The 25,852-nt window shown below is 37.1% G+C and overlaps 1 protein-coding gene across 3 annotated transcripts in view; it reads left to right on the top strand.

Annotated features, from left to right (window-relative positions):
• KCNT2 (potassium sodium-activated channel subfamily T member 2) overlaps positions 1-15,849 on the top strand; it is a 156,036-nt gene extending 140,187 nt beyond the window's left edge. For 2 of the 3 annotated variants that reach the window (XM_074152412.1, XM_074152411.1), the window contains 4 exons: positions 718-846; positions 6,031-6,331; positions 8,756-8,840; positions 11,995-15,849. In XM_074152412.1, the coding sequence (XP_074008513.1) occupies positions 718-846; positions 6,031-6,331; positions 8,756-8,840; positions 11,995-12,106 (627 nt within the window). In that variant the 3' untranslated portion in view covers positions 12,107-15,849. Of the gene's footprint in view, positions 1-717; positions 847-3,746; positions 3,768-6,030; positions 6,332-8,755; positions 8,841-11,994 lie in introns of all 3 variants that reach the window. The other variant, XM_074152413.1, reaches the window with a different exon arrangement.
• Positions 15,850-25,852: the final 10,003 nt, after the last annotated feature.

Genomic DNA, 25,852 nt, shown 5'->3' with positions numbered 1-25,852 from the left:
CAGTTGCTTTCCTGGGAACTATAAAGAATTGCAGGATGTTGTTATCAAAAAGGAAGTTATTAATGATGGTTTAAGAAAGTTGTTTATATAAAAAGCAATTATGGGTTTGTTGGTCAGTCATTAAGCTTTGTTACGGTGAACGCAAGACAATTGAATCTCTGAAAAGGGGCTCACATATCTTGAAGTAAAGCTAGTGTAATAGTGAAAAATGAAATACTTTAGATTAATTTAAGACTTCCTTATAACGTTTATGCTTAGGGCATTACTTTTCCCCCCTTCCCTTCTCCCCAGATATTCAGCCTGCAGTCAAGTGAACAGTTATCTGGTTGCATTCAAAATATTTATGCATTCTTCAGTCCATCCATCACCAGTTTCTTACTGCTGCCAATATTTAGTTCATTATTTTATATTTTAATCAGATATAAACACTGGATAAAGGATGCTACGTGAGTTTTTAGGTAATTTTAAAAGAAGAACAGAAGTAATTTCATAAGACTGAAACATTTGCACTGCAATGTCTCCCAAACAGGGAGAGAACAAAAGAAACAGTGTCTACAAACTCAGAAGTTCCAGATTTGTTGTGGAGCAAAGGTGCAATACTACAATATGATCATTATCAGCTAGTGTTTAGTTCTAAACTTTTTTCAAGAGCAGAATAGTGAATAAGTGATAAGCCCTCAAGAGTTAAAGTTCTCCTTCCTATTATTCTTTATTCAGATGAAAATCACAGAAGAGGATCTATGGATTAGGACATATGCCAGACTATATCAGAAACTTTGTTCTTCTACAGGAGATATTCCAATTGGAGTCTATAGGACAGAATCCCAAAAGCTTACAACATCCGAGGTATGTCAGTTTACTACACTTTGGATTTGATTACAGATTATACAACGTTCTTTGGTCCTCATAAGAGTGGGAACCACTTATTTAAAGAATATGCATTTGCAGATATGGCATTCACAATAGAATTCCAGTTACCCACTGAAGTTCTTTCTCTGCTGACATGTATATGGTCACATTAACTCAGGGCTCACATTCAGCCCCAGATTTCATGAATACCCAGACCCAGTCTACATACTGACTTTCATTCCTGTGCTCGCCTGCAGAGAACTGACTGGTTGAAAACAAGGGGCAGCTCTGGTGCAGGTAGGACAGGGTAGGATAGTCAGTTCCAGTCTGAACCTGCATGTGGTGACTAACAGCAGTATCCATTACAGGCTGTCTGACCAGGTCCTGCATCGGGCGTGACAAGAATGTCAGCAGTGTACCTCAAAACTAGTGGCATTTTAGTATTCACGTGAATTTCTAACTAGAAATGAGCAACAAGAGAATAAATTAATATTATCAGAAGTACTGTGGGATTTCTCCAAGTTTAGCTGCCAAACGGTGGTAATTTTTTGTGTTTATATATATTTATGTGTCTACCATACAAATGTATACTTTTCTCTCTATATATATACAAAGAATGACAAAAATAGTTTTTCCTGGCTATTTAACATATATTTTTTTGTTTGTGCAGCTTGTATTTCTGTCATAAGCCATTTGTTTACATGATCATTAATACTGCCATCTCATTAGACCATGAGTCAAATACCGCTCTACAATGCAAGTGAATAACAACTTTCTTCTTTCTTCTGAAACTCAGACATAGTTACTGATTTCCAAGACAGAAAATTTTTATTTTCTCTTCCATATTTAAGAAAAATGTTATAAAACATTAAGCCATGTAATGCTTAACTGAAAGATTTATCTTGAAGGAAGTATAAACATTCAGTTAAAGTTAATTTAAAAGTAAGGGTTACAAAAAGCTGTGCAATATTCCACCAAGTTCACTACTGTCTCTCTTTGTGGACCACCAATACCTCTACAGGTGGCTTTTACAGCTTAGCCACTGGACTGTGCCACTGCAATAACATCAGCTGATTTTTTTTTTAAATATATCCACATTAACATAATCCATCAAAAGGTATAGGCAGCATCACTGTTAATAGGAAAAAAACTCTGTCGTAGCTTTCAACAAAACAGGGGATATGCCAGATTTTAGGAACTCATTAAATAAGGATAAATAAGATAAAATTCATGGCAATGCTTTATTCTCATTTTCACAGCTGGCTATTTAACTTCAGGTCAAGAAAAGAGAATCAGGAACAGTTTAACTGTGAGCGTACAACATATTGTGAGGAGTGCATTTTGATGGCCTGTTTTTTTCCTTTCTGCATTTTCACATGCTTTCAAACATACAGGCTGACCGGCAAACAGCATCTGTACGGGGCAGGGGTATCTCTAAGAGTAACATGTCTTCTCTACATGAAGGGGTTTTTTTTGGCAGGGGGGTGGGGGCTAAGCATACACACTCAAATAAATCTTCTAAGGCAAACTTAACTGATAAATTAAAGATCTTTCAAATGTTTTTCTGAAAACAAGATTTGGGACCATCAGCCACTTAACTCTAAACTCACAATTTTACCAGAACATTGGGAACTGCTGGAGCCTGTACACACATAGCTGCTCAAGTGCTTGATCAGACCAGGTCCAGATTTAGTTTAGTTACTGATTACCTTTTACAAAGAAGCAGTTTCTTAAAATATTCAGACACTGAAACCAGCCTGGAAGCCACTGTCCAGTAAATAAGAGGAGTTCTACTATTACTTCCTACCAGCTTTCACAGATAATCTCATGAAGAGTTTGAGTTAAATCAGGTAGAGGAAAAAGTGGGGGAAGGAGGTCAGGCAGGGAAACCTAGCTCAGTTTTCAAATTGTCAGGTTTGTCAGACTAATGTGGAAGAGTGGCACAGTATTTATTAAGTGAAGTAAAAGCATTTGTTACTCCTTGTAAAAAGCTCAAGGCTCCGAATGCAGACTCCCAGTGGTATTTCCACACTTAAATGCCTCAGCAGTTTCTTGTTTAGTGGGTGAGCATTTGTGAAACCCTTCCCCCTCTAGAGAGGGGCAGGGCAATCTTCCTTAACCTAGCTCTTCCTCAGAATACAAAAAAGCAACATCTAGCTCTAATTCTGTGGTCTTTATGGGTAGATACCTACAAATATAGAGATACTGAAAGCTGTAATCTTTCTGCAAAGTGTTTCTTTTGAAGTTAAATGAATTTTCAATAACTACACTAATAAAATAGTATTAGCGTGGGCTATCACTGTAGCTTTTCAATATATTAAGCCAGAAACAACTTTAAAATATTGTTGGATGAGATCTTTTAAATGGAGGTTAGAGAAATGTAAATCGTGATTTTTCTCAGGAATTGTGAACTTCTAACCATAATCTGAAGGTTTCCAATTAAGAGAACCTCCAATGTGTATATCAATTTGAGTTTAAACAGACATATGAAACTTAATTTGTATTGCACACAACTGGAAACTCTCAGTTAATGGTTAACTTGAGTCATAAGTACAAAATATGCCAATATTAATATTTCTATATGTATGATTTCGCATTTGACACCCCCTTTTTGTGCTATGCAAACATGAAGCCCTCACTTCACTCTCAGAAAAGCATGTTTTCGGTGATCTAGTTACTAAATAACAAGCAAATCTAGCCTGCCTCTCAATGACCTGCAGCTATAACTCAAACCATTCCCGTTTCATAAAAAGAAAAAAAATACGGAGATATGAAGTCTTCCTTACTACTTGTGTAGCTGATTTTCTGTGGTTCCTGTTAAACAGTCCATGTTTGTTTCTTTAGATTCACTTCTGTTTAAATTGTCTTTTGTTTTCTTTCCCCCCCACCTTTGTCAGTCACGAGAAATGGCTTCACAAGTAAGTATTTGCTTATTGTCTGCCTGTTTCTGGACGTCGTGGTTTAAGCCTGGTAGACAGTAAGCAGCACGCAGCCACTCACTCAACTGTCCCCCAGTGGGATGGGGGATAGAATTGGAAGTGTAAAAGTGAGACAACTTGGGGGTAAGATAAAGACAGTTTAATAGGTAAAGCAAAAGCTGCGTGTGCAAGCAAAGCAAAATAAGGAACTCGCTGATTCCCATCAGCAGGCAGGTGTTTAGCCATTTCCAGGAAAGCAGGACTCCATCATGCATACTTGGGAAGACAAATGCCATAACTTTGCAAGTCCATCCCCATTCCTTCATCTTCCTCCAGCTTTTATTGCTGAACACAGTGCCATATGATATGAGATACCCCTTTGGACAGTAGGCGTCATCTGTCCTGGCTATGTTCTCTTCCCAGCTTCTTCTGCACCCCCAGCCTATTCACCGGCAGGGCACTGTGAGAAGTGGAAAAGGCCTTGACACTGTGTAAGCACTGCTCAGCAATAACTGAAACATCCCTGTGTTATCACCGCCATTTTCCAAAGATTTTGCCATGTTTCTATTTTAAGGAATCTCAAAAAAAAAATACACCTCATAAAAAACACAATGTTGAATTACGACTATATAGTAGTAGTGACACCATATCATCAGTTATGCCTCTCATAAAGCAGGTTTACAAGCTACGCAAAAAGGAAATCAAATTAAAAGAAATTAAAGCAACCAAACCTCAACATGAAGTAATGATAGTTGCAAAAGTACTTTTAAAGAAATTTTGAGACTAATTAAAACAGAGGGGGACACACAGAAATACTCTGCACTGGGTTTTTATCTTCTTTTGTGCTGCCTTTGAAAGAGGTTTTGGGTTTCTTTGGTTTTGCTTTATCTTTAAACAACTTAATCTTTTTCTCCAGCATACAGGGAAGGACCATTCTGCACACCTTTCTCAACAGGCACTGTAAAAACTGAATAGTCACCTAAGTAAATATTTATCACCTTCATTTATGATTTCCATTCACCTATCCCAGTCTTTTGAAAGTTCAAGCCAAGGATTTACAGATTTACAGAATCAAACACTTGTTCTTTTACTTGGCCTCTCCTGATTATTCTCTGGCTCAAAAAATGTGACCCTCCTATAATAATTAGTATCATTGGTCCCTGCCTTTCCAATACTACTGCCAGCATGTCCAGATGGCTGTTTTATCAAGAGTTGGACAAAGAAAGCTACCAATGCAGACAGGAAGAAAGGCGAAACAAGACCAACCTTTATACTCAGTTTGCAATAGATTTGTTCACACCAAATAGACCCTTCCCATCCATAAGTAGCACCTTACCATATGGAATGTACTCTGCTTACCTTAATCCATACTGAAAAATATATGCAAACCCAAAATGACAATTTAAAATAACAAACAGCAACAAAACATATAGCATTCCTGTGCACAGCAATTCAGTTCTTTCCTTTATGTCCTACCCAAAATAACATCAGCTGAGTCAGTAACTTCAAAAATAATGTAATTTAAAAAAAAAAACCCTTTCTGTTGCAGGCTAAGATGAAGAGCCTCCGTAAATTAGTGGGTCTTTGCATGAGACTTATTGCAAAATCCTAGTCTTGAGTATTAAAGATGTGATTTTACTTGACATGCTACAACATAAGCTTATTCACTGTTCTTTTTAATTATTGGTTTTGATTGGTTTATCGTTCATTTGGATTTTGGTTTTTTTACATCGATAAAAGCTATTTTGTGCAAAAGGGAAAAAATAGTATCTTTCTCAAACTGTCAGACTTACTTACATCAAATACTGTTTTATGGACTTACAGAGTCTGCTTGGGAGAGGATGCTGAGCCTCTTAAAGTTCATAGTCAACACTGATGAGGTCAACAGAAGCTTGCTTTCAGATTTTATATCAATGGGAAGGGGCCTTTAGAACCTCAGTAGCTCTTCAGTTAAATTTGCTTTATTGACTGATCACTTCCAGTTTATTGTGAACTCTTTCTGGTTTTCGGGAGTCATACAAACTGAGCCAGCTCCACTTTAAGTCATCTTTGTTTTATACTTCATTTTTTTATTTTAAACACTCAACACACTGAAATTAGTCACCACAACTTGCTAATACGACTGCGCTGATACCAGCGACAGCTTCACTATTTTAATGTCAGTAAAAGATGTGTTTGAAAGATCACAACAATAACTCAGGATAATCTTAATCTGCTTTCATTTATTAAAGCCCTTAATCTCTCTCGTCATTTTCCTTTCAAGTCTCAAATCTCTATCAGTGTGGAAGAATGGGAAGACACTAAAGACATCAAAGAACAGATTAGTTATCGTAATAATCATCGTAACTCAACATCTAGTGATCAGTCTGATCATCCCTTGTTACGACGAAAAAGCATGCAGTGGGCCCGACGGCTGAGCAGAAGAGTACCAAGACACTCTGGTAAAACAGCTGAGAAGATAAACCAGCAGCGAATGAACCTTTACAGGAGGTCAGAAAGACAGGAGCTTGCTGAACTTGTGAAAAACAGAATGAAGCATCTGGGCCTTTCTCCAGCAGGATACGGTATGATTACTACAGTACTTTAAATTAATAAAAACATTAGTATTATGCAAGCTTATCTTATTTCTAAGACTGGGGGTGCCATAAACAAAATATTAAATTAATGATAATGGTTTTGTTTTGTTAGTTTTTTGGTTTTGTGGGGTTTTTTGTTTGGTTTTGTGGGGTTTCTTGTTTGTTAGTTTGTTTTCCTGAGAGAAACTTGTTGGAGTGTTTTTAATCAGTTCTATTATCACCCGTTCCTATTTTCAGATGGAAAGCTCAGTGTACTACCTACCCAGCAGTAGTTCTTATTCTTGCTATTGTTACAAAATCAATTTAATTGTGAGAGAAGGCTCAATCTTTACAACTTAGATATGTAAATATAAGCTCTTTATCCCATACTCCAACTGGATAATTACTATTCCTGCTTTCTTCATGGATACTATATGACTCTGCAGGAAGATTCAGGAGGAAGTATTTTCCAGGAGTGACACAGGCCACAATAACATGTGAACAACCACAAAGAAGTTTTGTAAATTTGATTCATATTTATACTAGTAACAAGAAATTTTTTTTTTATTCCTGCTTTTCTTTGAAAATCCTAGTTAAAAGCCAACAGTAAATGTTCGTTTCATTATTTAAATTTAGGAAGATTATATAACATCTGCAGAACAGCAAAATCTTGACAGGTATTGTTTCACCTGATTACATTTATCTGCCCTGATTCTGATTTATAAATTTTTATGATCACTTCCCTATTTTCTTACAGATGTGGCTCATTGTAAAGAAAGCTTCTACTTTTATAACCCCAGGAACACCCACATTCTGAAAAAAACCAAACTAAACCCCTCAAAAAACCACAAAGCAGTTTTACGCATGCAGTCAACTGCAAACCTGGGTTGTTACATTCCTACTGCCATGTCTCCACCCTCCCTCATATTCAGAAAGAAATTTCAGAAACCTTTCACCCGCCTTGAAACGTAGCTCACTCCCCATTCATCCCATACATATTAAACATGGAATAGAAACTTTTAAATCTCCCTGTTCTTTCAAACTACCAGGAACCAATCATGCCAGTTAGCTCCCTGCAGAAGTTAAACATACTCCTTAATACTATCTCTCTGCATCTGTGGGGAACAATGATAACAATCTCCATATATGAGGGTGATCTCTAGAGCCAATTTCACATCTTCAATGTCCTTTTTACATTGATAACCTAATAACCTCTAAGACCTCCAAATTTAAATTCAATTAACTGCAAACTCATTTAAGCCAACTGAGACACAATACAGTTTTGACTATGAAAGCGTCTAGCAGAGGTGTGATGTTAGTATGGTGGTACAGGTGCTTGTATAACTACTTACAATACTTTGCATCAGTTTCACCTTACAGAAATAAGCCATATTGTAAACCACCATTTTAGCTGTATATTTGCATCTATAATGAGTGTATGTGAGCTTATCTGAACGTTTTCTAGACAGAAGTACTTATTGCAGTGCAAATATGTGATACAAGTGTGTAGAAAAAGTACACATACTAGAAAATACCCAATAAGTGATTTACAACCTACAGACAATAAATCAGGAATACTCCATTAACAAAAGATTTGAGAATTGCATTGAAATTAGAACGGGGTTGTTCTCTTTCAAATAATTTTCCCTAAAACGCTAAAGAGAGAAATTAACACGGATGCAATGCCTTTCCTTTTAAGTCCTATTAAATTAAAACTAGTCTCACTGCAGTACCCCAGGAAGTGTACCAATAGGAAAGATACTGCAATGACAGCTACAAAAGTGTAGCAAGACTCAACTAGGCAAAAATCTTCAAAAATAAACAAAAAATATTTTCTCTCAGCGTTCATTTGCAACATACCAGTAGCAAAATAGTTAAAAATGCAAGAAATAAATACCAATTTATTTCACATTTCAACCCATTGGCACAGGTGATAAAAGGAAAATGTTTACTAGATAAAAAAAAGCAAAAAACAGTTTATGTTGACCAAATCTGGAAATGGATGAGAATGCCGTACGCCTGCATTTAACCTTGCTTATCAATTGAACCCAATGCCAACGGAGGTTGGAAGTCCTTACTTCCCACATACTAGCTCAAGCCGCATAACATATTGGTAAATGACACTAAGATTGGGTTGTATTTAGAACTGCTATGATTGAAAAAAATGCAAAATAACATTTTTAGATGATTCAGAAAGAAAGCAGGATATTTGGAGAGCTGATAACTCAAAATATGCTATGTCAGATAGTTCCAGTTCAAGTACAGTTGGAAAGAAGTTGCTAAAGTTACTCTAAATCACTTTGACACCTGACACTTTTTGACAGCTTTATGAACCAAAGATATCTTTTATCAAATTAGTTTGTCAGAAATCATACTTTCACAATTCGTTTATAAATATAATTAATTCAGTATGGTTTTCTTTTTGTCCTTTAGATGCAATGAACGATCATCAGAACACCCTTTCTTACATCTTGATCAATCCTTCTCCGGATACAAGATTAGAGCTGAATGACATAGTGTAAGTTAAAGCACACAGAAAAAAAAAAAAAACCAAACACACCAAAAAACCCCATAAGACCTGCAAAATTTCTTGTTTGCACTTTCTGCCTGAATTAATTTCATTATCTTTCTGTTGGAAAAGAACCCCAAACTTTCCCCTGCATGTGGAAAAAGTAAAAATATGGAGACTTCTATTTAAATGGACACCTAGTTATGTATATATTAAAATACACATATAAATATATAGTACACATTAGTAATGCTCTTACCTTTATATTTTCTCATCCTCTTTTTACTATATGTATTTACAAAATAATCTAACCAAGTGTTCTGGATAGCTTCAGAGAATTAATATTCTCATTAAATTCTTTCTTATAATTTAGCTACCCAGTCTTCATAGAAAGATCAGCCCTTCAAAATGAGTGATTTCTTCAAATGGCATTTTATTACATAGATTCAAAGATCATTAAAGTAAACAGCACGTGATATTCGTGCTTAAGATCATTTAAATACAAATGGCAGGACCTTAACACAGGAACTCCCCATCTGCTCCATGGGAAAGAAACCACATAGCTCCAGTTGTGCACGGCCCTCGACATTAGTGCTGACCTGCCTCACTGCTTGCTCACAAGAAGGAAAACTGTTTGCACTGTTAGCCCTCCTGGTACTAAAAGAAAATCATCATAGTGCTTTGTAGCACTGTAGGATGTGAAAAGACAGCACGATATTAACTATATAAAGCAATAAAGGCAATTATCTTAACATTTGTTTAAATTACTTGGAATACTATTTTCATTTTTATGCAACTCCACAGTATGATGTGTACTAATATTTAACTTGTAAATTCACATACTGTTACCTAGTCTATGCAGGTGGACTAAGTATCCTGCATTCTATTTTTATTTCCAAAACCAAAGGTACCCAGAAATCCAATATCGCATAATTTTACAGCTGTAACTGAATTTGTAGTTGCTACACATATTTAGCCTGTAAATGCACATACTGTTACCTAGTTTGATCTATGTTAATTTCCTGATGCTTAATGGGTGCACCTGTGTATCTGCTTAAGCTCACAATTTTTTTTTTTTTAATAAAAAAAATCCTTGTATCTGGATAACAGTTAACGCTTCAATAACCCAGATCATTATTCTATCCGATTATAGTTCTTTTGACTAGGCAGCTAGTTCACCCTCATGCAATGGGGGATTATTAGTGGAGAGGAAAGGAAGAAGAGTTGTTCTCTTTCTACAGTTCTCTTGGTTGCAAATCCCAGAGTAGGCAAAAAGCTTTTTCTATCTGTCATTCCTGCTGACAATCTGGAAGGCTAGTCTATCTACGTTTTTCTTCTCCCCTTCTCAATATATTTTGCAGACTTCCTTCAGCTGGTTACTCTCTCATCACATTTGTTAGCTGCACTTTTATGCCAATGTGGCTTATTCTTATCTGAACCATGTATTTCTATGCATATCTATGATAGAAGCCAGAACACGTATCCACTTTAAGTCCTATGAATGCAACCTTCATTCTCTGATTTCCCATGCTTATACAATTTTAAGTCTCTTGCATTCATTACGATCCCATTACATTTGTAATTTATTGTGGGTATATTAGGGAACATACAACCCTGAACCAGCATAGGAGGAAATTTTCTCAGCCTTTACAGATAGATTGCACCCAAAGCAGCATTTGCAGCTGTTGGTTGCTCAAAAAGCTTTCTTGTTAGTCTTTACATGTTTTAGCTTTGCAAGCTAATATTTAGTATCTTGATCTGATGGAGCTTAAAGGGCAACAATCTCACTCTCTTTATTGAACAATAAAAGCACTTAGATTTCAAGTAATATGTTCAGACTTTGCCTTAGTAACTCCAAATCTCATCTAGCCTGTTTGCCTCAGGAAGCAACTACTGAATAGCAGCGTTTTAATTCTAAAGCAATGAGATTTTTGTACAAAAAATGTTTAACATTTTGACTCTCAGCAGGGGATGATGTTCTTTTTCTATATCAGAGTTTAGTACTTGCAAATGGATCTTACAGTAACGCTCCTTGTTCTCTTTCATTACAGAATTAGTAGAACACATTCGGTTGCTAGCACTGGCCCTCCCTTTAATTAAAAAAAAAACAAAAAACAAAACACAAAACAAAACAAACAAAAAAACCCCCAAAACAGCAAACACAGAGTGCACATGATCTCTATTTGGATATTTAAGCATTTTCATTTGGCTGATGAGGAGATGGACAGACATGTGGCACCAAGATTTCTGAGGATATGAGATAGAGGGTCCTTTCACACTTCATTTTTCTTTCTTTGCAAAAAGTGCAAACACCCAGTCAAAACCAGGCTTTGAAATATAATTTCCAGTGGCTTCAACAGTACTGCTCATCTTTTGACAAGTTTAAGATACCGGATTGAATCTAGTTGTCTGTCTTCTCTTTAGAAGCATAGTGGCATTGGAAATCACTGATTGATAGTTCAGAACACTGAAATGTTGGTTCTGCAGCAGCACAAAGCTGCTACTGTGTCAGAGCCAAAAGCTGTCTCAGATCAGATAGTTTGTCATTTGAGACAGCTGACCAAACAGTGCAGAATTTACACTTACAAATTAACAGGAAGCTCTTCCATCCTTATTGTAGGAAAAGCAATAATTTTAAACATCTCAAACAGATTCAAACTCATGAGGCATTTTCCTCAAGTATTTGGATCTACTAGAAGTTCTTAGAGTAAGGGTCCGTCTCCAGACTGTCAGCCTACACCAAGATTATCAACATCATGCTTTTTATTTATTGAGCACAGTGACAAGAATTATTGATCGTTTTCTCACAAAATTCTTTTAGAAATTACTGCTTGTCTCTTCTTTAAGGCAGAGTGAAAAATGGAGATCCATAAAGCAATGCCGGGGTATTGGCAAAGGAGCTGTCAGTCAAAATTAAGGTTTAGCTGTGCCTAGTACATCCAGGTGATATCTAGGCAGAAAAATGTGAAAAGCTTTATTACTAGCATCTAACTTGAGTGATGTTCCCCAAGTGTCCAAGTTAGCCAACAAGAATTAGATTAAGCGCTGTTAAAGTAGGTCTCTAGGTCTTCCTCAGATCTTTTCAACATTACAACTGTATGCATATATTTTATCCTTGGTCACGCCAAGCTTTTTTAATAAGAGTTATAATTTCTTTTTGTAGATACTTGATCCGACCTGATCCATTGGCTTATGTTCCAAATACTGCACCAAGCCGAAAAGACAGCTTCTGCAATACAGTGGGACAAGACACCAGGGAGGAAACACAACTTTGATATGGAACTCATCACAAAACTAAGAGACAATTTTATACACATGTTGTTTCCACTAACCATTTTGCAAACTGAGTGGTACCTTTTATTCATATTTTAGAAACAAAATGACAGTGGGTAAGTGACCAAATTTAGAAATATGGTGTCTAGAAACTCTGATTTAAGGTATTGCCAGGCTAGCGGCCTGTTCAGTATGTAGTTGAACTTTGTCAGCTTAACAGAATTATGACACCTATTGCTATTTAACCCATATGAACAAATGATTTAAAAAGTGACAGATTCCATCAGCTGTTTTGCTTAGATACATTTAAGCATATTTATCAAGGTGACAGAATGTCAGTGACTAAGCTTCTGACCTACGTCAGTGAAGATTATCTGATGCCCGTAGAGAGACCATGCATAATTTGTAGTAGAAAATATATTAATACCTAAGGCTGCCAAATGAGGCTTTGCGTGTCAAGAATCTAGCCTTTGAAATATTTTTCAATCTCAGCCTGGCACCCACTTATATTAGAACAGGCTAGTTTCAGTCCCATTTTAGCCTCCAGGACGTGAGTGTTAGTTCTCTGGGTTTACACAGATCAGGTTGAATGACACAACCTAGTCACACCATAGAGGTTGAGATCTGAGGCATATCCACTGAAAGATTAACTCAGAGGAGCCCACCTAGAGGAAAGACCATATCATCTAACACAGGCAGCCCCCCTGCATTTGCAAAAACTGGGAAGGTACTATCAGTGTGATGCTGCAAACAATGGTAGCTCAGGTGAAATAGAACCCTTTTAACCTTAGTGAGTTTGTCAATAGAAGCCTGAATAGATTATGATACAAAAATGAGAGCGTCTCTCTAGGGAATGATTCATACCACAAGTCCTTCCCATTTCCATAAATATGCCAGAACTGCAGCTATCCAAAGTACATTCATGCCTGGTCATTCAGATTACCCAGAAGTGATGCATTTCCATATGAAATTATGTATCACACTGAAAATTAAGGAAAATTATAATCCATTCCATAAAACAAATGTACCATGTTACGTGAAAAGGCACCATGAAAATGGATTTGAAGATTCCATTTTGGCATTAAGTACACAAGAAAGCATCTGCTAATGTATGAAACATCTGAAGCTGCTACAGAATCTCCAGTATACACATACAAGAACGCCCCATTTGGTCAAGCTTTCTAGAGAGTTAAGCATGTCTGTACATCATCATCGAAAATAACATTCTTGCTTTGCCATCTGTCACAAAGTGGGAAGAGCATGCTTAAAGTAAAAACCCTACTATTACAATTATCCATATAGAACTGGTATAAGAAATTTGGCAGGTAGTCTACAATTGAAAAATTGGTTATTCTTTGAATTCCCTTGATGTCCTACATGCAGAAAAGTTCAGTCAAAATTGTTGACATTCTCTTCTACATTATTTGGTAGAACAACTATAATTTATTTCTGAAAAATAAAATAGCAGGCTGCCCAGTGAACAACTCATGGATGTGAGTATGCTTATCAGCATTGTAAGGATGTCGAAATCAGGTCATATTCATATCAGGAACGAGAGCAAATCTGCTATTGTTCTCTCCCTTCCTCTTAATTCTTCCAAAACTAATTAATCTGTTGCATATTAAGTCAGAAATCCTAAAGCTAAATTTTAAAATAACCCAATCATTATGAACCCCTCCTGGACAAACAATTGGACTGGGACCTAACACAGACTTGCAGTGGACTGAAGCCATCAGAAGACCAAGAGTACCAGTTTTACAAGAGAAAAAGGATAACTGGAAAGTAGGGTTTCTCAGCAGTTTTTCAATACTGACATATTAAAGTAGCATCATGGTTCAGAAGGGTTTCAGGGATTCTTCACAGAGACCATTATTCTTCAGTGTTTTTCCACACACACTAGTCTTTTATCAAATTATTCATAGGTAAAGACAAAGTATTTCAAATGTTCCCTCCAGGCACTATGGAAAAAATGAAACAATTGAAACAGCTGCACAGACTGAAGTCTACAGTTCTTTAAGAAACAGTATATGGTACAGGATCTTGTCCAAGACCTGTCACAGAAGTTATTCCAGAAGAGATTACATGTGCAGCGTGTATCACTTCTGACTGCATTCCAGTTGAATATTTTCAAAAACCTACAAGGATCCTTTGTTTCATATTGAAGGCCTTTCAAATGGAAACTCAAGGAGGCAGACAGGATTCCAGAAACATTCCTACCCTTCAGCTGGCAAGCTAGATACTCTGCTTTCAGTGTCATTCATACCCTGTTCACAGGCAGTCCCATACATTGCCTATAGTACCCACCACAGGTTTAAGGACTCTCTGCCGCAAGGATCTATAGCTGGGACTGATGCATTTAACAACCTATAAAGCAGTAGAAACAAGCAGTCAGGTATATCCATTTTCTCACCCAACTCAGCAGAATTGCTGCTCAGCTGGAGTTGAATAGTAGCATCTAATGTGACCTGATAACAGCTCCAAGCTTAATGAATTTCTAATTGCCCATTAGCCCCAGAAATTTGCTAAAGCAAACACAAAGCTGAAGACACCTGCAGTCTCCAAAATGAATGAAAGGCAATATTCTGAACAAAATAATAGGTTCTCTTCAAAGTCTGCTGGAAGGACAAGCAAGGTAATAAAAGCAACGTCTTTTTATGAAGCAGAAATTCTAATAATCCATAAATAATATACCACAAAGTTCTGTTATTCAAAATATACTGCCTTTCATGTTAAAAGCAGAACAGCTTTGCTTCCTCTTTGATATCTTCACAGACAGACACCATTCTAGTGAGATTTACACATTCCAAGAACCATCCTGAGCACCTCTACATTAACACTGAATGAGACAGTACACACATTCCTTCAATGGCCAGGAAGGCAATTCTTTAATGGTCATCCTACAGACAATCTTCTGTTCACATGCTTTCATGTCATCGTGATTGTCAGAAACATAATATAAGTCTAGTTGGACTGGAGACCAGCTTGAGGAACAGTAATCGCTATGCTCTCTGCTGGAAGAGGGATGATGAAGTTCTAGAATCAGCAGGTCCGAATGACGGTTGAACAGGGGAATTTTGTGTGGTCACAGTTCACTCAATGGATAGAGAAATTTAGAGCTATAATCACTGGCATAAGCAAGACATTTAATCCTAAACCAGTTGCCAAAGGTCACATGACCAGATAACCTATATTTGTTTCTCTTAATCAAAAAAAACCCCAAACTGTATAATGCTTAACTATATGTATTTTCCTCCTAACTCAAAGACGCCTGTCGTCCCCAACGCTACCTTACCACATACCAAGCAATTTTGTACCCAAAGTCATGATGCCAGTGAAGAAAGTGATAGCAGATAATAATTACTTCATTCTCACAAGGGAATTCTCCAGCAAAGAGAGAGCTACCTATGAAAACGTGTTACCTAGTCTGCAATAAAAAGTCACAAAAAGTGTTTCAGTGGAACGCAGTGTTTCCTTAACTATTTCACTCCAATTTCAGAACATGCAATAATTCACATATGAAGTAAAAAGCATACAGCTTGAGTTTTTTAAACCTGCAGCAGAATGAGTTAGTGAAGTTTTCATTACATTTTGACTTGGAAATTAAAAGGACAGTTATTTCCCAGCATATGTATTTCCCCTCCCACAAACAGCTTCCAACTACAACTACTCTTTAACAACTTTAAAGTATACAAATATATATTACTGAATATTTCTTATACATCTTTGTTTATCAATGCACCAATAAATCACTAAAAAACAGATTTCAGGCTTCAGCAGTTGATGAAAACTTAAATGTCATCAAGTGCATCAGAAGTAACACACAATTCTGTAGTTTCTGGGCATCTAGGGCTGACAGCAACCATTCTATAATTTTGTAGCACTGATGCATGAGGTTTTCCTGCACTGAATTGCACTTGATATCTGGAGTTCCTCCGGAATTAGTACTGGGACCAGTGCTGTTCAACATGTTTGTTGGCGACGTGGACAGTGGGATTGAGTGCACCCTCTGCAAGTTTGCCAATGACACCAAGCTGTCTGGTGCGGTCAACACACTGGAGGGGAAGGGATGCCATGCAGCGGGACCTGGACAGGCTTGAGAGGTGGGCCCATGCAAACCTCATGAAGTTCAGCAAGACCACGTGCAAAGTCCTGCACATGGGTCGGGGCAATCCCAGGCACAAATACAGGCTGGGTGCAGAATAGATTGAGAGCAGCCCTGAGGAGAAGAACTTGGGAGTGCTGGTTGATGGGAAGCTCAGAATGACCCAGCAACGTGCACCTGGACCCCACAAAGCCAACTGCATCCTGAGCTGCATCGTGGCCAGCAGGCCGAGGGAGGTGATTCTGCCCCTCTACTCTGCTCTGGTGAGACCCCACCAGGAGTATTGCAGCCAGCTCTGGGGCCCCTAACATAAGAACATGGACCTGTTGGAGCAGGTCCAGAGGATGGTCACGAAGATGATCAGAGGGCTGGACCACCTCTCCCGTGAAGACAGACTGAGAGAGTTAAGGTTGTTCAGCCTTGTGCTTGATGCAGAATACACATTGCAGGGAGACAGGAAAAGAGTCATTAATTCATATTAAGTTACAAGAGATGACCAAGACTGTTTATGGTCACCTTCTGAATTTAATCCAAAATATAAATTATGATTTTGTTCTATACTTCATTATTGCCTACACTACTTATGCAAAAATACTGTCAGTAATGGTAATTCAACACAAGCATAAACTCCCATGGCCTCTCAAGAAGCTTAAAAAGGCAGATATTTCTGCTTCATAAAGTTAAAACCAAGCATTTGTAGTTTCTATGAACTATAGTTTTCTATTTGTTCCACAAAATTTAGACTGTATACCGTTACAAAAATTCACAACTGGCCCAAGCAAGGAGAGAGGCTGGAATGCAAAGTACAGAATAAAAAGAGTAAATACCTATTCATGTGCATGAGGTGTCCCAGCCAAGTTGGGGCACCCCAAATGTGGTTCTACATAGGGGTAAAACCTTTAAAGCATTCAGGTACAACATGGTTTGACTAATACACACTACCAGTTACTAACCATAGTAAAACTTCTCTATATCATTTCCTATTTCTTCTTTTTTCCTTTTGCCAGGTTGGGCTGGCTGATGAATGATAGCTAGTTTCTTTGGCAATTGTATACCTTTTAGCAGCTCAGTATTTACTCCCACCACAAGTTAAAACCCTCACTGCTTCCATAACAATACAGTGGTGTGGCAGACTCCAAGTGCAAACAGAGAATTGGTCTAGTTATAGTCTTTTCTTCTGACAGTTGGCAAGTCTTTGTTAACGCAATCAATTCTACTGCTTCCACAGTTAACTTCAGATTGAGTGGTGAAGTGTCCACTACCTTATCTTCAGTAGTTACTGAATAACCTGTAATTTGGTTACTGTTCACAGAACATGAGGACCTGTCTACACATAATTCAAGATCAGGATCTGGAAATGGCACATCCGTTAGAATATTCTCAGTGGTTGGTTGGGTTTTTTTCAGCTTCATGGGTTATTACTGCACAATCATAATGTGGTGTTCCTTCCCCAGGTAAAGGAAGTAAAGTTGCAGGATTCAGCTTATTACATTGCTTAACGTAAGGTGCAGCTGTCAGCTATAGAAGATTCCATGGCTACTAACAAATTATCACCATACTCTCTCAAAAACGGATCCATTTTTTAAACAAAACATCTTTTACTAAAATTTTAGAACAATCGTGGAGGATCCAGCAAAACCCTGAGGGAGCTGTAGCTGTATCCTTCCCCAGGTAAATGCAAAATGGTCTTGAGAGTCCAGATGAAAAGGAATACTGATTTAAGGTAGAAAAAGTATCCCATATATGTATGTCATGTTTTCGACTGGGATAGCATTAACTTTCTTACTAGCAGCTGGTATAGTGCTATGTTTTGGATTTAGGATGAGAGTAATGTTGGTAACACACTAATGTTTGTAGTTGTTGCTAAGCAGTTAAGGCCTTTTCTCCTCTTCATACTGCCCTGCCAGCAAGGCGGCTATTGAACACACTGTTGGTCTCTTAGATAGATGCTTTAATCAAGAACACATATTGCTTATGCTGCAGTATTTATACTAGTCTGCCTGTATGAGGCATCCAAATATGTTATTCATAGATGCTGATTACACTTAGACTATTGACAATGACAGGATGGGATAAACATTAGAAGTCTTCTTATATCTAAAATATACCCATATCTCACTATTCTAGCCAGAAAGTTATTAAGTTATCCATCTAAAATTCATATCGGAGCCAACTACTGCCTGACAAATAAGCCTCATTTCAGCAAAAGCAAACTTACTAAGTACAATTGTTTTAATGCATGTAAAATTCTGTTTGTGTCAACAGTTAGCTAAGCAGACGACAAAGCAGCACTGCTAAAGAACTTGAGGTTTCGCATAGTGGCTGTACGTGTGATCACTGAAATTCTAACAATGCAAAGCTGCTTAGAAAGCTACATTCCACCAGCATTTATATGTGAGTCTCATAGCAGGTATTCCCTGCTCCTGCCCCAATGGGTCTTATGGCCTGTTGTCCAAACACACCTGCAGGATGAGGCTTCATATGAGAAGGTCTAGAGATAGTCTTGTCTATCAGCATCAGCATCTGTCTGTAAGCTACAAACATCTGCTAAAAACACCTCACAAAAATACATACATATATAAATTACAAGGAAAAAAAAAAAAAAACAAGCAAAAAAGCTCAACACATAGCAAAATAATGAAATGGATACCCAAAAAGGAAGATGTGACCAAGTGCAGAAGCTTTTCAGCAAAACATTTTGAGGCCTCAGGAACTACAAGTCACCAGATGGGTCTTCTACATACCAGCAATTAGGTGGAAGCTGAACCAGCAAACTGTTGCAGGACATTAGTCCTTTTCAAGAAAATCTTACACTGTACACCTGCGTAAGATGCCAAATCAAACTCAATATAATTGTCACAAAAACAGTTTGAGCAATACTTACAAATTACTTAGGCCTTGCCCCAGTCACAGCACCCTTCTCCCAAGGACAAGGGGCACTATTCTAAAATAAAAGACATACAAAATCCAGAACATTTTTAACTGCTTAGAATCTGGTCCTCTATCAAGGTATGGGCCTATTCCTCAAATCCATCTCAGGTGCTAAGTATTCCCACTAATCAGCTACTTAAATTTCTCTGTGCAGATTACCCTTGGCCAGTGGAGCCCAGCTCCATCAAATGCAGGTAAGTTTCACACCCCAGTAGACAAACAGAAAATGTGTGGTTTCCTCTAGCTTTTTTTTTTTTTTAATTTATCTTGGCAGGGCAGGAGGACATGATATTAATTATTTTGACTGAAACAGGGTTTGTTTCTGCAGGAAAGTCCTTAGACCACCATGCAGAACTTCCTCATTACCAGCTTTAAAAAAAAAAAAAAAAAAGACTAGATCAAGGTACAAATGATCAAATGATGGCTAGAAACACGCATAGATGCTTTATTTACCTTCCCTCTTGTTACAGATTTGACTTCTTTAAAATGTTTATTGGCAACAAAATTGCAGCTATATATAACTTTTATACATAATCCACAACTTCCACTCCTAGTATCATTTCATTATTGCCACCCAAAGAGCTACCTTTTGCACAGTCACCATCACTTTATGGTAGAGGCAATAAACATTTTCTAAAAGCATTTAATGACTTTGTGAATTTGCGTGAAATAAGAGTTTAATACAGCTGAAGACCAATCAGCTCTGATAAGCTAACTATAAGCTTTTTTGATTAAATGGAACCAGTGACTGAAGCATTCAAATAATCCACAGCCCTTCAGCATACTTGACAACTGCTACACTTTTGCTATGGTCTTGCAGGGATTGTGGCATATAAAATACTGCTCTGTATCAAGCAACTTCATTTTTCAGGCTGACCTCTTCTAGTAATTTATTCATATGTCCAGAAGGAAGAGGAATCTATTGCAACATAAAATGAGCTCTCTCGTCTTCTGAAAATGTTAAGCAAATGTTTGGGAAACAACTACAATTACGAGTGCAGAAAAATATAATAACTGAAGCAAGAGATAGCAAGAGATTACTTCTTAATTGGACTATACTGGTTTTTTTTTTGGTTTGGTTTTTTTTTTTGCGCTATACTTTGGATGAATACATCCATTAAAAAAAACAAAACTGCACAGAATAGAGGATGGCTGAAGGGAATATCTGTATACATTGAACGATACAAATGGTTGTTCTAAGTCAGATGAAACGTAGCCTGAAGTTTTATACCCTTCTCCAGCAGCTTCTAAAGTACAGAAATCCGTAAGATAAAGATCAAGACACTAAATCTAAAATACAGCTTCTTTTTCCTCTGTATACTGACAAACAGAGCAGTAAACAACATGCCAGCAACCATAAAGGCAATAACAAAATCTAATTATTGGCTATTTTTTTCAGACATAGCTTTAAATTATTTCTGGATGCAAAACTTATTACATTTTTACCTGCCGACATCAGAAGTGGAAGATAGTAATCTTCTTGGGCTTTTATTTCCTGAGATTAGTCTAACCTGAATGCAGGAACCTGATGCAGGAAAGTTGTTTTTCCAATATCCTTCTACCAACAGCAGGAAGAGTGCTGCTGACATAACTAAGACTTTCTTGAAAAAAAGATAATTCCAGAGAAGAGAGGACTGACGACTCACTTCAAACCTCTCCCACAGGGACCAAAACCTCTGCCATGACTGTTTGTAAATCACCCCAGTCAGAAGACTCACCTGTGTCTGCATCCAGTCTTCAAGAACCAGCATCATGTCTTACACAGGGCATATTTATTTCATTTGCAAAATAAAATTTAAAGATTTCCCCAAATAATAGCAATATAAACATGAATTTCAAGTGCTTTTTTACCATGACTAATATAGAATCAAATCTCATTCACTTTTTAAAGAGTCTTTATTGTTCTGGCGACAGAAAAATGTTTTGAAAGGTCTTAGGACACATGGCAGAAACAAAACAGTATTTAATGCCTTGTTTTCTCTTTCTAGTGCCAGATACCCATCTCTGTTAGAGCCCACATTACTCTAAATGCATAGTCATAATATTTGTATCAATTTGACACACTCAAAACACAATAAACTTCTCCAAGTAAGCACTCTTTTTTTGGGACTTAATTGGAAAATTGGCATCAGCAAGTATTGTCAGCTCTAGTAAGCAGCATCCTGAAGCAAGTCCTTGCTCAGTAAGAATTATTATTACTGGAGTGTGTCATGATTCTCATCCAAATGCCACTGCAATCACTCATAATCCCAGCATGCTTTCCAGATGCAAACTTAGCCATCAAGATAGGTGTCTTGCATAAGATGAAATGACTCCTGCCAGCCTCTGTCTCCCTAAAGAATACTTAAGACAACTGGCTTAGGCTAAATCCATACATTTTATATGGCTTCAGTTGAATGAGTTGAATTCCATACTTCCAGACTGCAAGGACAGGTAAAATATAGATACTGGCACAATGAAAATACTGTAGCTTTGGGTAGGTTTTTGTGATTTCCATAATACCTACTTTCAAATTCTGGCTTCCTTCAATGAAATGATACAGAAATTTATCTAAGCCTTGGAGATGCAACACAGTTTGCAGGAAGAGGGAGATAATCACATATATCCAACACATCACAAACTGGTTACACCCAAGAACGCTGCCTGGAAAAAAGTGCAACTGTATTAAACTGCAATTCACAAACTGGTCTCTGAAGGTTTCTCTACATGTATTCTAAAGTGAGCTGCAAAAGTATAGTAAGTCAGAGTTTTTCAAATTTTTTTGTGCCAAAACATTACTTGACAGATGCAACATATAGTTCGCAATCAAACAGCAAAATTCAACACTTACCATTATCTTTGAAAGTGCAGATTCATCCCAGTCATATAACCATGGTATTTTTGGAATAGATTCTTCAGCAGTTTCTTGCTGCTTCACAAAGAAATGACAGATTTAGACGGACTGAAATACAGTCAGGAATCCTATTTCTGTGCCCATGGAGAAAAAAGCATGAGGACAAGCTTACAGAACCCTGAGGTTCTGTCCTAAATCTTTTCCAGAGGAATTATGAATTAACACAAAGGAAAACACACCAGGACATTCACCATTCTATTTGAAAGGAAAAAAAAAAAAAACTGTCCCTTGTAGCAACGAAGAAAGTCTATACAATGAGACAGAATTTAATCATTTTAGAATGTGCAATAGAAATGTAAACTACGAAATTAATTTATGCTTAATTATAATTTCATCTGGGTAAAACAGAATCATAGAATATCAGGTTAGAAGGGACCTCAAGGATCATCTGGTCCAACCTTTCTTGGCAAAAGCACAGTCTAGACAATGTTAATTAATCTGAATGCAAAAGTGCAGTGGACTGCTGTTAGCCCGTATCCAAACACCCACCCAGCTGCTCACCCACTTCCTCCCTCCTCAAAAACACAAGGGGAGAAAATAGGATGAAAAAGCTTGTGGGTCAAGATAAAGACAGGGAGATAGCTTACCAGATACTGTCAAGGGAAAAACAGACTTGGGGAAAATTAATTTAATTTATTGCTACTTAAAATGCATTTGGGTACTGAGAAACAAAGCCAAAAATTAAAACAATACCTTTCCCCCGACTTTTCTTGGGCTCAGCTTAACTCCTTTACCTGCCCCCTCCAGCAGCAGAGAGGGGTCAGGTGTTAAGGTCCCTCCCTGCCCCTCCTGCTGTTCAGAAAAATTTGCTCTAGTGTGATCTCTCCAAGGGCCACAGTTCCTTCAGGAAATATCCAGCTGCTCTTGGTTTGAGAGGAAAAGGCCATAAGCATACGCTATTGTGAACTGGTCAGTAGTTCAACTAATGCAGCTCACGTGTATCATATACCCATAAAATATTAAGAACACAGGGAGTAATGGCTTAGCTCTATCAATCTTCCTTCTCATGTTTTTAATTCTTTAGAAACTCTGTATTTTGACATATGTCTGAAAAATTAATTATAGTTTATGTTGATTGCAACTTTTAAAAACGCCAAAAGGCTCTCAAAATAAAATCCCCCATTTCTATTAAAATTCTTCCCAGGAAAAAAAAGAAACATACTTTGAAAATAAATTCTTGCCCACAATAATTTTCTGTACCATTAAACCAAACAATTAGAATTCATGAAGATTATTTTTCTAAAACCAAACCTGTAGTGAAGCTGGAATAAGCTGCCATGTACACTAGGTTGCCTCAGTGGCACAATGCTTATTCACATAAATACGCATTTAACTACATTCAGAATTTAACATTACATCAGATATGCTGAAAGAAGCCAGAATTTGGCCTAATTAAAATAAAAAAGGAAGAAGAAGAAGAATAGAAAGGAGTAGAGAAAAATAGAAAAGGAATTAGAAAAATAGAAAGGAGATGAATGTGGTACTTTTTGTTACCACTCCTGTTTTTTTCTTATTTACTTAAAAAAGAATTGCCAGCTCATGATTGAAAATCTACCTCATTAGGTTCTAATTCTACCCTTTCTCATCCCAGATTTTTGGAAGAATTTAAAAATAAGACAAACAAACCCCTCATATTCAAGCAATGTTTTCATATTTCCCCAGCTTCTTGAAGTAATGAGTTTTAATGTCCAGTCCTTTCAAGGTAGTCACACAAATGGCAAATTTCGAAGTAATCGTTTGAGAAAATGATACATGTATTTGAAGATGCAAAATAAAGGCAGCCAGAAAGCCTAAGAGAGGTACTTTAATTTAAAATTGCCAGTTGGTAAACAGATCACAGTATCTTAAATATTTTGTTTCAATTCAGTTAAGCTGACTTCTAGTCAAATTGACTAAACATACATAAAAGGACGAGCTGGGAAGGTTGTCTCTAGCTAGCTGCTATATCACCTTTTCTTAAAGTACCTACAGAAATGTGGATGCTAAACATTTGATCACATGTTTTTATGCAACTGTAGTACAATTCTTACATGTAAAAATCCATCATGGTGCAAAAAGGGAACATGGCATGTGTGGAGCCAAGAATTTTTTGTTAGGCTAACAAAACTGTCCTATCAAAAAATGGTTACAAGTTTAATTTAATTATTACCAAAGCAGAGGGGGAGAAAGGCCAGGGGAAAGTGGTTCTACACGGAGTCCCCAGTATCTCCCCCTTTTATCTCTTATGTTGTTCTCACCTATTTTAATGCCCCTCTGGTGGGGACCTAGGAGTCAGTGCTACCAGATTTTCTCCATAAGGAGGTGGAGAAGGAGGAGGGTTTATGGCAAACTGTCAATGCCTCATGTTCTCTACAAGAAGGAACATTCTGATATTGATGGAAGTGTTTTTCTTACCCAAGAATCCACTAATGCCAATTTCCATGTGTTTTATAATAAAACACTTTCCTCTCTCTTTGTTGGTTCTCAGTTCCACATGAAACCTCATTTTACTATGCATGTTGTGTTTACATTGGATATTTCCTCTTTGTTGTGGCTAAATCCAGTTTTACTGAGCTCCCAATGGTGCATTTGTATAGTAATAAGCAATTAAGAACTGATGTCACTTTTCCTGGGTTATCATCCCATACGTTCAATACTCTGTATTGCCCTATAGCTTTAGTTTAGGGTCAAAACCAGGTAGTCAACACAGAATAGCTATTTGCTGCAGAAATAAAGCAAAATGATGATAAAAATAGGTGTTATGGCACATAAATGTGTGAAGCTAGACTAAAAATAAAATTAATCGAGTAATAGTAACCAAATAACTTCACAATTTGCTGTTACATCTCAAAAAACTAGAACAAAAGCTTCAGGCAGACAAGGCCAGATCAAACAAATCTGTCCTGTTCTGAGGCTTGAAGAGTTTCATACAAAGATAAAGGACTGTATCCTGTTAACTACCCTGAAGAAGGAAACAGTATGTATCTTCACGTGAAACATAAGCAAGGGTGTGCTTGGAGCAGATTACAGAGGATGATTTTAGTAATCCTGCAGCAGTTTTGGTGTGGTTTGGTTCACAGCAGTAAAATTCAGCAGAACTGTGATGGAAATTGTTAAAAAATAAAGACAGCAAATATGCCATTTATTTAGAAGTGACCAACACAATTATTTCAGTTGAAGGCAGTTAAGATTATCACAAACTCTGAATTTCTGACCTAGAAACAAAAACACTGCTGGATTTTCATATTTCTATTTCATATCTATCATACAATATTATTTCCCCGGTAGTCTGACAAATGGCTTGATCAAGATATCAGCATTCATTGGAAACATAAAAAAGTCTTCCTGGTGTACAGCAAAGCAGTGCTAACCTAAGAACAGATGTTTCTGCTCTCAGATAAGACAGGAATACACACAGGACAGGAGAAGAGACCCTGGCTTCTGAAAATGCACGTCAGACTAGTTTGTCAAAGCTACCTCAACTATATTCTGTGCTTTGAGATATAATACCTCTCATTTTAAGAGAAAATTTAATTTGGTCTTGCTAGAAAGTATCATTTTTAATACAGAGATGTAAACCTAAACTACAACCTAATAAAATATGTTTTGTTGTACTTGCCCTTCTTTCTACAAAGGGATATTTGCATAAGCACGTACCATTAGCATCTTGTAGTACTTTTGATCACATAAGCGTAAGCACCATGCTAATGAAATAAGCTATTTACTTAGCTGTTTTCCCTGATTATGAGAGTAGGAAAAACAGGAATTCTCTCAAATATTTAAAATATTTTCTTTTGTTTTGATATTGCATTTATGCCTAAAATAGAACGGTGCCTAGTTAAA

Source organism: Numenius arquata, chromosome 8, assembly GCF_964106895.1.
Source record: "Numenius arquata chromosome 8, bNumArq3.hap1.1, whole genome shotgun sequence".
Lineage (NCBI taxonomy): Eukaryota > Metazoa > Chordata > Aves > Charadriiformes > Scolopacidae > Numenius > Numenius arquata.
The sequence above is the reverse complement of the archived record's forward strand: the minus strand, read 5'-3'. Positions and strand labels throughout refer to the sequence as shown.